Consider the following 16,190-nt stretch of genomic DNA (forward strand, 5'->3'; position numbering starts at 1 on the left):
CAAAATGTGCTGCACATAGTTTTACATGTGGATTATAATTTTCGGCAACCAAGTTAAACAAAAATTGTAACCATTAATCTCCGAGTACAGCGTCCCTGGGAAGCCCAAACAAAGATGATTCTTTGTTGATAAAAAAAAAAGCTCTTCCTCTTCTCTGTCAGAGTGCAACAAGGCCACGCCCCCCTTTTTGTGTATTCATGTGGGCGGAGGTTAGTCAAAAAACTGTTTTAGTGACGTCATTACTGCAGGAACTAGAGGGATGTAGTCCAAACGGGTCGTTTTTTGTAGGCAAATTCTGTTAACTTAAATATCTCGCTTGACAGTGAACTTTGAGCTTTAGAATTTTACAGATATTATTTATACTCTAACAACAACATTACACACTAACTAAAGTTTAAAACATGGGATCACGAAGAACGGGACCTTTAATATTTTATAATAAGGAAAAGTAGAAGTTGATGACTAACAAGGCAAAAAGTGCTCTGCTGCTGTCTACTGGTTATAATGTGATTTGATATATTTTTTCAATTTGACATAAGTGTTTATCACAAAGTAGGCTATATTTTGTTTATCACATTAAAAATAAAATCTTAGAGCTTTTAAGTGCTGGAAATAGTTGTGTGAAATGCTTGAAAGTCACTGAAAAGTGCTTGTACAAACCCTGAAATGAATGATATAATGAATTCGACTATTTCTACCACACCATGGTTACAGTTAGTGTTACAGCTTCTGGTTTCCAGACGTATGTCAGCGCGGTTTATAACACACTGCAGAATTTAAATGATTCTCACTAGATCTCGCAGTAACCTTATCATTGTGCGGCGAAAGTTAAATGCTTCTAACTGGATCTCCTGAGTAAAGGGCCGTTCACATATCGCGCCTTTTGCGCGCTCAAGTTCGTTATTTCCAATGTAGGCACGCGGTATGCGCGCTCATAATGGAAGCGACCTTTTTTTCCCGGTGCGTCCGCACTGCATCGAGTTAAAAACATCTCAACTTTTCAGAATGCCGCAAGCGCACCGCAGGTCATGTGACAAGAACTAACCATTCAGCTTCATCCTTTCCCGTAACAACGTTGAAAGCTCAGCCAAGATGAAGGAACAGCTGACCATAGGATTGTCATTTTGAAATGAATTTAGTAGCAGAGCTACTGCAAGGGATTTTTAGAGCTGCAAATCCATTTTTCCTTTGCTGAAATTTCTGCGTCTTCATGGAGAGAGCGCGTCATGGTTGCTTAGCAAAGGCAGACGCCTCAGGGACGCAACTGCCCGAGCGCTTTGGAAAGAAGGAGAATGCGCCTAGCGTTTTCCACGCGTTTTTAGGCGCGATATGTGAACGGCCCTTTAAGCTGTTCTGAGCTCGGACAAGTTTGTTTGCGTCGCGCTCCGAGCTTATAAACGGTCTGCGCTGCACAGCTGAAATGTAGCGCGGTTTAGTTTCGCTTTCCTTTGCCGTTTGATGTTTCTCAATTGCACTAGATCTGAGATGAGTTGGACAACGTGGTAATTGCGCCACTGGCAGAAAAAATGGTTGCAGTCTGGAGCCCTGCATGTGTAAGCAGCTAAAGAGATAATCAGCAAAAGCGATGCTTTTAAGTAGGGATGTCATTTTATACCTGAATCTTCCCCATTTTGCCTCTTTATTCTTCTCTGGGCCTCTTCAGCCTGGGGGACAAAAACAAATAAATAAAAAAATAAAATTGTTTTTTTTATACTTTGTGAGTTTCAATTTCGATCATACAGCGTTACCTTAGACTGGTCAGCTCTGGAGTAATGGTGGAAGTAAAGGTTGAACATCTTGGCACACTCTGGCCTGAGTTTATAAAGTCCTCTTCCAGTCACACCTGGCTTCCTGTATGACAATTCACACAGGCTTACATGCAGACAAATTCAACTCTTTGGACAACACTTTATTAGTCAAGACACTCACTTAAACAAAGCCACACTGTCGATGACCCTCTCCATGCCAGTTTCTTTATTCTCCTGTGTGCAGAAGGGTGTGCAAAATTCATTAGCAGAAACAACAACTTGGGGGCAGTCAAAAAAATAAAATAATGTTCTGCTCATCTGTGCTGCTTTAGATCAACGGGAACTTTACAACATTATCGATCCTTAGTTTGTAAGTTCTTATATCAGCACAGAGATTTATTGTAAAGCTACTCTCTGCTTAATACAGACCATGATCAGGGATGGGATTTGCACATAATTTAATCATGGTTGACTTACATTCTCAGGCAGGGCTTTGACCAGCTCGCTGTGGGCCATGGGTCGAATGCATAGCTGCTGGACGATCTCCCGCCTCGTCTCATCAGAGCTCTCCACCTGACCTACACCTGCTGTGTATCGCTCCCCTGCAGGAAACAAACAAACAAAGCAGGGAAGACATTTTTGAAACTTTCTTTGGTGTCAAGTTTAATACATCCGTATGACAACTTTTAAAAGATGTTTTGAGAAATATTCCCTCACCCACGATCATAATGACCAGATGCAGCATCTCTTCGATTAGTGTGTTATTCTGCTGAACCACATCCTTAGAGACAGATAGAGAAACACGTCACTGGCAAAATAAATGAGTGCAAGCAGAGAGAAATCAAGGAAAGAAAAGAAATGGGGACAAAAAGTGGTTTGGAGGCAAGCAGACCTTGTTAGCGTTCTCTCTGCCGTATCTCTTTCTGCAGTCTGCTGAGCTGAAGATATGAAAGAGCTCAAAACGGCTCAACATGATCATCAGGAAGTGGTTTGGGTCCATCATGGAAGCTCCAGCCTAGATCCAAAAACAACAGAAATAAGAACTTGCATTTACTGTAGAGAAAATTTATCAAATTCTTATACTTTGCTTTCATAATAAACAAGCACGTTTTCCTGCCAAACTGTCATTACTGCAATGCATCCAGATGTCTGATATTCTCCAGAGATTCTTGATTCTCTACCATTGCTGCAATTTTAATTATTTCAGTGTTTCAGCACTTTATCCAATGAATTTCGATTTCCATAGTTAACTGATGGCATATTTTGGAGAGATATATCAATCAAATTATCATTGTGTGTATGAGCATTAACATTCTTATTTAAAAAAGAAATTTACAAAGCAATTCATTTCTAATAAAATTAGCTTACTCCCATTCCTAATTATGGTCTATATTAAGCGGAGCTTTATCTATATGCTGAATTAGCAACTTACATATACACAATGATATTTGTGCAATATTTTCAAATATAACAAAGGACTCAACACGTCCTGAAAGCTCTTTTGGTATTTGACCTAACTAGAAAAAATTGCTTACTGACTACAGACATTTGTATAGCTTAAGGCAGAAAAAAAAACTTGATTTAATCAAGGTTTTCATCACTGTGGACTATTTTCCACATAATAAAGTTATGATAACTTTAGGACATTTTCAAAAACATATTTTCTGTATTGCAACATTTTTAACTCATCACATTGAAGCAAAACTATTTTAAATCATAAATCAAAATGAATGCAATCCATTAAAAAAATAAAATAAAATAGATTTCTTCAATTATAAATAAATGATTTTGTTTTCATTGTGGAATTAAATACTTTTTGGTTAATAATTTTGGAATTCTTCCCCACTGACCTGAAGCATGCTGAGGTCTTTATCGAACATCTCCACTCTACACTTCACATTATGATAATAATAGATCTGCAAAAACAATCCAAGAAAAAGCACAATATATTTTATGAAAAGGCATTAACTCTACCGACCACACTGCTAAATGTATTGACTATTTAAAAAAAATAACACCCATTTATAAGCTTCTTACCTGATTGACTAAAGAGAATCCATTTCTTCTCCACATCCCAGCATGCACCTGGGCACAGAGTACAATGCAGCGAAGCGGATGCTCGATCAACATGGGTGGACTCAGTTCACTCTGTGAAAGACAAAAAAGACCCCAGAAATCACCAAGACTGTTTTGCAACAATTCTCAGGAACCAAAACCCGCACGCTTACCAGTGGCAGCTGCTCAGGGAATCGATAGGCAACCTCAGTTTTGCTCAGCAGAGCATGTAAACCTTACAGGAAGAGAGAGTTGCGGCTCAGTTATTATGTGGTTACTTCCATCAACCACTGCAATTTCAAAAGTGAACTCTTGTATTCCATACACACACAATGCTAATTCAAAAGAACTCTAGCAGATTTATTCTCAAAATTATGTAGCATGTATATGGCCTTACTGTACTGTATTAAACCATGTTCGACTGACCTGCTAAAAGCCGGGACACAGGCAGGTGTATGCTGACTTTCTCCTGAGAGACACAGAAGCGGATGGTGTCGACGGAGTGGCCGCACATGCTGAGGGTTATGGGCTGCTCCCCATCTGTGAAACCACTGTGGCAGTGAGTCAGCGTGCTCAGGCACTTCTTATAGGCTTCGATCAGCACTCGCTCCTGTATATGCAACAAATAACACACTTCTATCAAGGACCCATGATGCATTATGGGTACTAAGGTGACTAACCTGCACTTACATCACTGGAACACCATTCCTGCATCATAGAGATGATATGTGTGAGCTTCATCTGTAAGGTGAACGCTGCCTCCCATTCTGGCTCCATCTCTATGTGCTGCCCCACCTGACGCACTACTGGGTCCATTCCCTGCAAAGAGGACACACAGCGCTGTTTCAGTTCCCAGTTTCAAATATCACTGACACACAATCTTAAAATCAGATTGGTAGAGTCACCTGCATGCATTTTAACAACTCCAAGAAAGCATTGAAACCTTCCATATACTTTTCCCTGAGTTGGTCGGTCCACTCAGTTGGACGGCTTATCAGGACGTACCTGCATCCCAGAGAAATACATCATGATATGCCTCTCGAGGAATAGGAATTTTAGACAAAAAGATAAATGTATATGAAGTCCTTCCTGTGTAACTGGGCGGACATGCTCAGTATCTTACTTGAGGTCTCCTATGAGGCTCTGGACTCGGCGGAATTTGAAGGCCTGTTGTGCGGTGTAGCGTTCAAACTGAAAGTGGCCCTGCAGGTCTCGGTGTCTGAGGTGGTCCATGAAGGTGCGGATGATGGTGGTCATCAGGTTCTCTTCTGTGATCAACATCCGCGCCTGGAAAATATCACATACACTACTGCAACATCTGACAGACCGCTGGAGGTTTGGGTGATACGCTGATTTTCTACACACAAAATTCACATTTACTGAGAGGAGAAGATGAGACAGAAGAGAAGTGCAGAGGAATATTAAAGAGGGCGAGGGAAGCTGAAAGGATGAAAACAAGAGGAGTAGAAGCAACCAAAAATACATCTTTGGTTTTGGCAAAACTCAATTATTTACCGATTTTTTTATTGGTACTTCTCCAATGATGCATTTTGACTATGTCAAGCTACAACAGAAACCTGCCAGCTGTTCGACCAATACTGATATCTTCATTTTAACGGATCTACAATTTTGGTTTGATGTATGAACAAAACTTCTCTAAAATAGTATTTGTTGCGTGCATACCATCCAATAATCTCAAATTCTATAATAACTTAATAAAAAAAATTTATAAAAAAGAAAATCAAATAAAAGAACTTGTAAACTGTGTCAAGTAACTTTACATTTACCTCAAGAAAGCCATTCAATGTACACATCTCATTTGTCAGCTACAAAAAATAATTAAGTTAATGTTGAGACAGTCCTCTATCCGTGTGCCAAATTTCACAACTTTCCCACAAGCAGTTCAATGGGCTGCCATAGACTTCCAGAGCGGAAGAATAATAATAAAAAGAATGCCAACGGATACAAAAGGTCCAAGCGCACCTTCGGTGCTTGGCCCCTAATTTCAGTGCTTCACAGTAAAGAGGAAAGAGAAAGGAACCAAGAGAAAGGAAAGAGGAATTAACTATTGTAAAAAGAAACAGGAAAAATGGAAAGGGAAGAGAAAAAGGAAATGGAAGAACAGACCAAAAACCCAAAATGACAAGCCTCTTCCTCACAGCAGGCCGTCTCTCCCTGCACATACTTACCAGAGAAGGCACGGTGAACATTTGCACAGAAAGATCAGTGACTGAGAACTCCCTGTCATGGTCGTCCTTCACGTAGTCGCTCTGCAAGCGCTCATAGTTCTGCAGGAAGTAGTGAAGGAGGCAGAGGAGAGAAGAAAGAGGCAGAAGAGAGAGCAGAGGTGTGTGGGATTGGCAGTACTCACCACAGTAGGGGCGGTGAAGAGCTGCACTGACAGAGAGATCACTGACACTACACGCTCGTGATCGTCCTCCATAAAATCTGTCTGGAGGCGCCGGTAATTCTAAGGGAAGGGGGCAGATTCACCTTCCGGGTCAGAGGTCAGGGGCATCTGCAGTTACGTCCCCCGACTCGGTTCTGTATCTGGCAGGCAGTGGGGCACAAGTAGAGCCAGGGGACTTGAGCTAAAGCTAAACTTTACACACTGACTTTCTAGAGCTGTTTAAGCTAACTGAGTTAGGGCCCTATGGTTTCTGCGATGTGAAAAATGCAAACAGAATTATGGAATAGAGTCATAAAAAAATAACATAACGGAGTATCACTGAATTAAAACTACAAGTTTAAATAAAAAAAAATAAAAAATAAATAGCACTAACAACACAGAACTTAAATATAAAAAAATAAAACATGTTTCAGGGCCAAATTATTAATAATTTTTTTTATATAGATGCATTTAATTATTATTAAATAAAATTATGAATTATGTGTAATAAATTAAAGTAGAAAGAAAATGTAATCCAGAAATATTAAAATGAACAAATTTGAGAAAAAAATAAATAATCAATAAAACAGATTTCACAGGGCCCTACATCAGATTGCACTCTAAGAGAAAGATTTCCTGCGGTCACAATAGGACTGGACGATTAATCGAAAAGTAATCAAAACCGAAATTCACAACCTCTAACCAACGTAATTTTCCCATGTCGGTTATTTCGTTTTTTTAATCCTGTTAACACTTCCCCCTTAAAAGCATACTAGCGCGTGTGTAGTGACTCTGCCCCGTCCAGTCAGTGGCATAAAAGCAAAACACGGAGGTGAACGCCGGTTCAACACATAGTGATGGCCTTGTCTCTTCACTAAACTTTGTCAGTTGTATTTGTTTTATGGTTTGGACATTCAAGCGATTAGATGATCGGATGTGGATTATTATATCGAGCTACCATGTTAGCTCGAATTTCGAATATTCGTAGAAAAAAAAAAAAAATCCACATTCAAATGCAAAAATGTTGCATTCGAATTGTAGGTGTACGTTAAGGAGGCAGCTTTAAGGCCCGCCCCGGGTATACTTCACATTCCGCGTTCTGTTCCGTCACACACAGCCTCATCCGCACAGCTTTCAGAAGGCGAGCAGTACCACTATCATCATTCACCTCGTGCATGCGCTGTTGACAGCACTTTTTGAGACCGCATGGACGGATGCGCGGCTGTCCGCGAGCCCTCTTGATGACGAAAATTATATAATGCGGAAGGTGCGCGGACGCGGATGGTCAAATTATACTTTGGCCTTTATCAGTGGCGCACGAGATGCGATGACAACATAAAAGTGTCATTGCATTAGAATATTTTTGTTAACATATACAGTTAAAGCAACTAGATGCAGCTGTGCTGCGATGTTCAATCAAAATATTGCGGAAAAAAAAAGAATGTGGAGAAGATCTTGTTTATGTCAAAACTGAAACCAAGCTATTCACACAGAACGCTTATTTCACGCATTTTCTAGAGAGGGACGTCTTCTATTACCCTTGCACTCGCGTCTCACACAATAGAGCCGCATGTTTAGAAAGCCATGTAAAATTAAGGTGGGTTCAGTTTTTTTCATAAACATTTCTTGAGACTTTATGGTGGGTTTTCCCCATCCTACTACATCTCGTGTTTAAATGAAAAATGTACTCTGTGTTATTGGCTTTCACCCCTTTGAATTAAACTATGCATGCACACATGGTGCTGTTTTGTTTATAGTTCTTTAAGCTACTTAATTATAATTGGTTTATAAACATTATTTTAAATATTATGCACTTTTTTTCACGGTCATATTTTCTTATGCTTTGAATAAACGTGCATTACTAATATTTTGCCCAATGTGCCCTCTTGTGGCCTAAGAAGCCAAAAGCTTTTCTTAACCCTAACTAAAATTATGCATTATAAAATCGAATATAATTCGAATTTGGATAATATTTAATTGCAGATTCGAACTTAGTTTTTCAGCCATTTTGACAGCCCTAGATCGCGCAGCTGCATTGTGGCACGAAAACTCACAGTAGCTGTGAAGATCGCACACACAGAGGAACGCAGAAACTAGTCCTGTGATTTATCACTAAAGTAGCTTAGAATCTCAAAACTTTATTATAGCATATTTTTATACTTTTGAAGGAACTATGCTATTTACAACCCACAGCTTCACAGTAATATAGAGACAGTATGACTAATTCACACACGCAATCACTCGTACTGGTACTGTGCTAATTTATCTTTATCTGATCTTTATCTCTTACACCGAGCAATAATCTGTAAGAAATGTTACGAACATAAAATAACTGCTGATAGTGAGCTATGATGACAAATCGCTCTTTCAATAGTAAAAAATATCTCACCTTTAATAGTCAATCATATTTACAGTACAAACCCTGTCAGTGAACTATGAGGGCAAAAAAAAAAAAAAAACAGAAACGAAATAATCATTCATTAATCATAATCAAGGTAAAAGGTTCAATTAATCGAGGTTTTGATTTTAGGCCATAATCGTCCAGCCCTAGGCCACAACATGACTCGGTCAGTTGGAGGACTGCAGCTGGCAGCGAATCAAAGACAGCGAGAGCAGCTCCGCTAACTCATAGTATTACCCTAGTATAGAGATATATTACACATGCTCTCTCCCTGAGACGATACCTGAACAGCAAACGGCTGCTCAAACTCTCTTATCCTCCCAGATCAGCTGAATCAAACTGAGTGTGAAGTGAAAGTGAACTGGTTATTCAAGTGTCAACCTCCGCACAATCTAACATCAATTCAGTTTCATATAATGATGCAGCAATTTTAATCTACAACATTTTGTTGATTTCCACAGAAAATAATTGCTCAGAATTGGATTTTATAACTTGCAACCGCAATTTCCGAGAAAAAGTCTTTAAATTATAGCTCACAACTGTTAGTTTATATAAACTTAGAATTCTGAGGGGAAAAAGGTCGGAATTGTGAGATATAAACTTGCAGTTGTGAGATGCGAACCTGGAATAGCCAGAGTTCTGAGTTTATATTTCACAATTTTTACTTCTTTTCAGAATTGTGAGATAAAGTCACAATTACACTGTTTTTGATCCCATTACTCAGTTATCATGAGAACGCAAACTTTAGTGGGTAAAAGTGCAAAATCTTCTCCACTTTTTGAGCCTTCGTGTGGTTAACTGTCAATATAAAGACATATCTGCCATAGCAAATTGAAGTCTTACCTTTGCAAACTGAATTGCAAAAAGTTTCTTGTACTTGGTATCCATGAGTAAGCTGCTCATAAAGAGCTGGTGGTAAACATTTCTCGCTCCTGCAGGAAACACAAGATTAGATACTTAAATTAGAACTTAACTTGGAGAATCTCACAAAACCCATCAAGGATATGTTCCGGTCATAATTCACCCCGAAAACAAAAGAATCAAACAAGAAATTATGGTTACACTTCATTTTAAAGTAGATCATACTGTTAAGTATACAGTTGTGGCCAAAAGTTGAGAATTACATAAATATTGGAAATTGGAAAAGTTGCTGCTTAAGTTTTTATAATAGCAATTTGCTTATACTCCAGAATGTTATGAAGAGTGATCAGATGAATTGCATAGTCCTTCTTTGCCATGAAAATTAACTTAATCCCAAAAAAAACCTTTCCACTGCATTTCATTGCTGTCATTAAAGAACCTGCTGAGATCATTTCAGTAATTGTCTTGTTAACTCAGTTGAGAATGTTGACGAGCACAAGGCGGATTGGGTTAGAATGGCAGACTTGACATGTTAAAAGGAGGGTGATGCTTGAAATCATTGTTCTTCCATTGTTAACCATGGTGACCTGCAAAGAAATGCGTGCAGCCATCATTGCGTTGCATAAAAATGGCTTCACAGGCAAGGATATTGTGGCTACTAAGATTGCACCTAAATCAACAATTTATAGGATCATCAAGAACTTCAAGGAAAGAGGTTCAATTCTTGTAAAGAAGGCTTCAGGGCGTCCAAGAAAGTCCAGCAAGCGCCAGGATCGTCTCCTAAAGAGGATTCAGCTGCGGGATCGGAGTGCTACCAGTGCAGAGCTTGCTCAGGAATGGCAGCAGGCAGGTGTGAGCACATCTGCACGAACAGTGAGGCCAAGACTTCTGGAAGATGACCTGGTGTCAAGAAGGGCAGCAAAGAACTTCTCCACTTCTCTTCAAAAAAAACATCAGGGACAGATTGATCTTCTGCAGAAAGTATAGTGAATGGACTGCTGAGGACTGGGCAAAGTCATATTCTCCGATGAAGCCCCTTTCCGATTGTTTGGGGCATCTGGAAAAAGGCTTGTCCGGAGAAGAAAAGGTGAGCGCTACCATCAGTCCTGTGTCATGCCAACAGTAAAGCATCCTGACACCATTCATGTGTGGGGTTGCTTCTCATCCAAGGGAGTGGGCTCACTCACAATTCTGCCCAAAAACACAGCCATGAATAAAGAATGGTACCAAAACACCCTCCAACAGCAACTTCTTCCAACAATCCAACAACAGTTTGGTGAAGAACAATGCAGCACCGTGCCATAAGGCAAAAGTGATAACTAAGTGGCTCGGGGACCAGAATGTTGAAATTTTGGGTCCATGGCCTGGAAACTCCCCAGATCTTAATCCCATTGAGAACTTGTGGAAATTCCTCAAGAGGCGGGTGGACAAACAAAAACCCACTAATTCTGACAAACTGTAAGAAGTGATTATGAAAGAATGGGTTGCTATCAGTCAGGATTTGGCCCAGAAGTTGATTGAGAGCATGCCCAGTCGAATTGCAGAGGTCCTGAAAAAGAAGGGCCAACACTGCAAATACTGACCTGAAAAAGAAGGGCCAACACTGCAAATACTGACCTGAAAAAGAAGGGCCAACACTGCAAATACTGACTCATTGCATAAATGTCATGTAATTGTTGATAAAAGCCTTTGAAACGTATGAAGTGCTTGTAATTATATTTCAGTACATCACAGAAACAACTGAAACAAAGATCTAAAAGCAGTTTAGCAGCAAACTTTTTGAAAACTAATATTCATGTAATTCTCAAAATTATACAGTCGTGGCCAAAAGTTAAGTATTGAGCAATATTATTTAACAACATGTACTTTCTAGGTAAGTTGCTTTTAATTACATATAGTTTACTGTAATGTGTAACAAGAACACAGGGAATGAAAAGACACTCAATTAAAAATAAAGGGAATAAAAATGTAAAATGTACAGTCACATGACAGTAATGAGTCTTGTCAGCCATGAAATGCAATAATAGTTGGATAAATACTCCAAATAAATTTCACTAGTTCTAAAATATACTTCATTTTCCAAGAATACTAACGGTAATCAGTTTTTCTTTTGGTTTTGGGGTAGTGTGTGATATGAACATGCTTTTGTGGCATTCACTGGGCTGTGGGTTTCTCCAGTGCTGCAGAATCTCAGTAGAGCTGATGTCAGCACATTCATTCATTCACCTTTCCACATCTTCGAGTCACAGAGCATGAGCGTGTCCACTAGAGAAGAGTTCTCTCCCTCCGGTCCTCGCTGCAGACCCACCTGACACAGGATCCTCCTCAGAGCATCTGATAGGAACAGCAATAAACTCAGACACTGATTCTTCACAAACACTGACACAAGGCACACTGCTACAAGAAAGAGTTCATGACAAAATAAATCTAATTTGCCTCCACATTATGTGCGTGCGTGCGTGTGTGTGTGTGTGTGTGTGAAATGGCTGACACTAGCCAACACTGATGCATGCACCGTGCATGCAAGGGTGGAATGAAATGTCATTACCCATTTAAACACCTAAAACTGGTGGTAGCGTTTGGTAAACTGATAATAACTGACCTGAGTATCTGATGATTTGGCCGAGCCAGGTGAGAGCTTTAAGTGCGAAACACTGATGAGCCACTACAGAAGAGTGCATGACTTGAACCCGCAGAGGTTTTGTCTGCCGACTTGTGTTCCTCTGCAAAACATGTGTCCAAACAAACAAACTCCATTTACAAATTTAGCAAATTGGGGAGTAAACTTGATGAGTGTCCTAGTTAACCAGACCTTTCAGTACAAAGAGTAAAAAACACAATCGCTTCACACATCTGAGGTAAACTGATGGGATATGTGATTGTTTAGGACTCACCACTATAACAGATTTGGCCTGCTCACAAAACTGGAAGTCCCCAAAGCGAACAGACTTCCTGCCCTGAATACAGTGAACAGAAGTAATCAATGAACAAAAGCAAAAACAAGCTGTGCTTAACATTCAGCGTGAATCGTGGCACTGTGGAAATAGTCTCGCGTAGCCAGACCTTCAGTCTGACAGCTGAAAGTCTGGAATCCTTGGCATGCAAGGCCCGCCCCTTAAGGCCGTTTGACTGACATGTCAAACAACCAATCACAGTTGGTTTCATTCAGCGTCACGTTTAGAGACTTTCGAGACCAGCGTGGAAATGTCGCCACAATAACAGACCGATGTCTAAAACTCCGGGACATTTTCAAGATTGACAAGATTCTATGCCGCGAACTTCGAATATTTCACATTAGTGCTGACAAATGATTCATTGCAATTAATCACATCCATAAAATCCAAAAGTTTTTGTTTACATAATGTGTGTATACTTATGTATATATAAATACATGCATGTATGTATTTAAGAAAAATGTTATGTTTTTATATTAAATATATTTATATATAAAATAAGAATATATAAAATGTATAAATTTAAATATTTTCAAAATATGTGCATTCATATATACACATTACACATACATAATGTAAACAAAAACTTTTATTATGGATTCGATTAATCGTTTGACAGCACTATTTCACATACTTTTGAAAATCCAGTGTTTAATTGATCCTGATAAGCACTCGTCGTCACAGTTGTTAACACGACGGCTTAGGTCGATTTGGCATCACAGCATTTTTGTTTCCAGGCAAAACGTTAACTCTTTCCCCACCATTGACGAGTTATCTCGTAATTTAGAAGACAACACTGACGAGTTTTTACGGCTTTTCGTGTTTTCACTGTTATACACTCAGGGGTGATATTACACATCTTCTGAAAGAGTACAAAACCTCCTGAACAAAAACACATGTGAAAAGGAGGGAGAAACATATCTCTTATGCAAACAGCAATAGACAGCATATAAAATGAAAACTGCATAATGTTACAGAGTAAAATGTTGATCCAGGAAATGGTATGTGTCTGTGCAAGCTTTGGAGGTATTGATGGAAGCAATTTACTGGATTTATGCTTTAATAATCCTACTGAATATTATCCAGATGTAGTTTTTGACAAAAATTCGATTTTGCTCAAAATTATGCATTTTTATTGAACCTTCCTATTAGGGGTGTGCACGGATAGTCGAACATTCGAATATTCGTTCTGCTCTAATTATTCGATAAATAAAAATGATATTCTAATTTCGCAAATAAAAAAAATAAAAAGTTCACAATAAAACCTAATTTGGTCACTTTCTGTGATTCTCCATGGCATATTTGAAGGTGTATGCAAGCAAAAAATAATTAATGAATGATTAAGGGGCCATTCACATATCGCGCCTAATAACGCGTGGAAAAGGCTATGCGCGCCGCTTTCTCCTTCTTTCCAAAGCGCTCGGGCAGAAGCGCTCCTAAGGCGACGAGTTCTCTCCATGAAGACGTGGAAGTTTCAGCAAAGGATAAATGGATTTGCAGCACAAAAAAAAAAATCGCTTTCAGTAGCTCTGCTACTAAATTTATTTCAAAATGGCAATCCATATACAGCTATGATCAGGTGTTCCTTCATCTTGGCTGAGCTTTCAACGTTGTTACAGGAAAGGATGAAGCTGAATGTTTAGTTCTTGTCACATGACCTGCGGTGCGCTTGCGGCATTCTGAAAGTTGAGATGTTTTTAACTCGATGGTGTGCAGAGCAGCCTGGAAAAAACGGGACCGCGTCGCACCGCGTGCGCATCGCTTCCATTACATTGGAAATAACGAACTTGAGCATGCAAAAGACGCGATATGTGAACGCCCCCTAAAATAACTGCGGTCTTCTACAGTACTTCAAATATGCCATGGAGAATCACAGAAAGTGATCCAAGAACATTGTTGCGGCATCTCTCAAGCAACGAATAAACACCGCTAACTTGGAGAATGCAGTGAAAACTCCTCTTCTCGCGTCTGCCCTAGACCCTCGGCACAAACATCTCAGGTTTCTCGATGAAAACATGAGAGAAGTAAGAAAAAAAACTTTTTTGAACATTATCAGAACATTTTCCTTGATGCGAGTGGTGCGTCACCAACGATGAAGAGGATTCAATGCCCACTCGTCGGAAAAGGCTGAGCCAGTTCTTCAGCGATGATTACAGAGAGTCCAGTCCAGACGAGTGGGAACAGTTCTTGCTGGAGCCATGTATTCCACCAGATGAGGATCCCATTCAGTGGTGAAACGAAAACACGAAGCGCTTCACAAAACTTATTCGCTTAGCACACTGTTATTTGTGAGTCCCGCCAATGTCTGTGCCATCAGAGCGCGTTTTCTCCGCAGCCGGCCTTATTGTTAACAGACTAAGGAGCCGACTTTCCCCCGATCATGTTTACATGCCCGTATTTCTTAACAAGAACATGTAAAACAATAGAAAAAAAAGCAAAAAAGATTTGCTGACAGTTTAAAAGTTAAGTGTAAGCTACATTCTGTACAATAGCCTAATTGCTGCAGGCTGCTTTACGTTTTTTCTTTGTTCACTTTTTTTTTTTTTTTTGCTTTTAATCTGTACTTTTGTTTGTTTGCACGCATTGTTAAAGGTTTTCAGCTACAAAACACGATGTGTAATGTTCAAGCTTATTGTGTGTAAGCTTGTTCAAAATGACGAAAACAAATGTTGCTGAAAAATAACGTCTGACTCATTAAACTTAATTTAAATAAACGAATATTCGAATATTCGTTTTTTGTGAGCTCAAATATTCGAATGTGATATTTGTGGAAAACGCCATCCCTACTTCCTATATTCAAATGTTGTTCAAAAAAGAAGGCTTTAAGCTAGAATAAAACAGATTTTTTTATTTAAAAGTATAGGCTCTGATCTTTATTTTAGTGCATTGCATATTCAAATATTCATACAGCAAAATATACTGGAGTCCATCAAATTTGAGTGAAAATCATCAAAAATCGCTGGCGATGGCTGGCAACTTTCTTTTAAAAAATGCATGCGGAGAAAGAGTTAAAGAACGTGACACACAGATTTCCCGGAAATCCTGTATAATTCAACCAATCCAATGACGACTTTGAAACTGAAGTTTCCACTTTTGTTTGCCCTACACATCAGACGTTCAGCCAGCGGTCCGTGGTCGTGACATCGGAGGCGGAGACTACTGTGGAGGTAACAGCAAGAGAACTTACATCTCTGTCCACGATGGTGGCAAAACTGACGGCTTCTTTCTGAGTGCAGTTCACAGCTTTCTGTAGTGTATAGATGACCTGCTCGTACGTGTGGACCTCATCATTGAACAGCATGCAGTAGTACGTGTCTCCACGTGCCCTTGAGAACAAAATGAGCAAGTTACATTTCTCCCAATATACTAACATGCAGTAGTAAAAAGCAATCATACAACCATGCAGTGAGACTCACACCTAATCATGCACAGACAGAGATAGAGCGAAAAGAATGTATGTCTATGACTGTAAGCATTACTGCAAAAATAATACTTCAAAATGAACTGAATGAACACTTCAAATGATGGTAAGATAATAGACATTTTCAAAGCATAACATCTAGAATTCTTGTGCAGCATTTGGATGCATAGAAAACATCAGCCATCTACTGGCAATTAGTGGAATTTATTTATTTTAGCCAGATGGCAGTAATCTGGCCAAAATAAATGATAAATTCATATATTTTCTTTGTAATAACTCAAATAAGTGTACAGTTTAGTTCCAATATTTACAAATATTGTCAAAATAAAGAAGTGTACACAAATTATAGGCCCTATTTTAA

At 39.3% G+C, this 16,190-nt stretch overlaps 1 protein-coding gene across 2 annotated transcripts in view; it reads right to left on the reverse strand.

Annotated features, from left to right (window-relative positions):
* LOC132157390 (E3 ubiquitin-protein ligase UBR2-like) overlaps positions 1-16,190 on the reverse strand; it is a 35,933-nt gene that overhangs the window by 12,506 nt on the left and 7,237 nt on the right. Inside the window, exons 6-24 of one of the 2 annotated variants that reach the window (XM_059566726.1) lie at positions 15,596-15,734; positions 12,349-12,411; positions 12,057-12,177; positions 11,681-11,788; positions 9,437-9,525; positions 5,993-6,091; positions 4,927-5,090; positions 4,709-4,808; positions 4,494-4,622; positions 4,230-4,413; positions 3,977-4,038; positions 3,786-3,896; positions 3,599-3,664; positions 2,641-2,763; positions 2,466-2,529; positions 2,226-2,350; positions 1,930-1,982; positions 1,749-1,851; positions 1,616-1,664 (exon numbers count right to left, since the gene is read on the reverse strand). In XM_059566726.1, the coding sequence (XP_059422709.1) occupies positions 1,616-1,664; positions 1,749-1,851; positions 1,930-1,982; positions 2,226-2,350; positions 2,466-2,529; positions 2,641-2,763; positions 3,599-3,664; positions 3,786-3,896; positions 3,977-4,038; positions 4,230-4,413; positions 4,494-4,622; positions 4,709-4,808; positions 4,927-5,090; positions 5,993-6,091; positions 9,437-9,525; positions 11,681-11,788; positions 12,057-12,177; positions 12,349-12,411; positions 15,596-15,734 (1,952 nt within the window). Of the gene's footprint in view, positions 1-1,615; positions 1,665-1,748; positions 1,852-1,929; positions 1,983-2,225; positions 2,351-2,465; positions 2,530-2,640; positions 2,764-3,598; positions 3,665-3,785; positions 3,897-3,976; positions 4,039-4,229; positions 4,414-4,493; positions 4,623-4,708; positions 4,809-4,926; positions 5,091-5,992; positions 6,092-6,174; positions 6,274-9,436; positions 9,526-11,680; positions 11,789-12,056; positions 12,178-12,348; positions 12,412-15,595; positions 15,735-16,190 lie in introns of both variants that reach the window. The other variant, XM_059566727.1, reaches the window with a different exon arrangement.

This window comes from Carassius carassius, chromosome 14 (genome assembly GCF_963082965.1).
Source record: "Carassius carassius chromosome 14, fCarCar2.1, whole genome shotgun sequence".
NCBI classification, from domain to species: domain Eukaryota; kingdom Metazoa; phylum Chordata; class Actinopteri; order Cypriniformes; family Cyprinidae; genus Carassius; species Carassius carassius.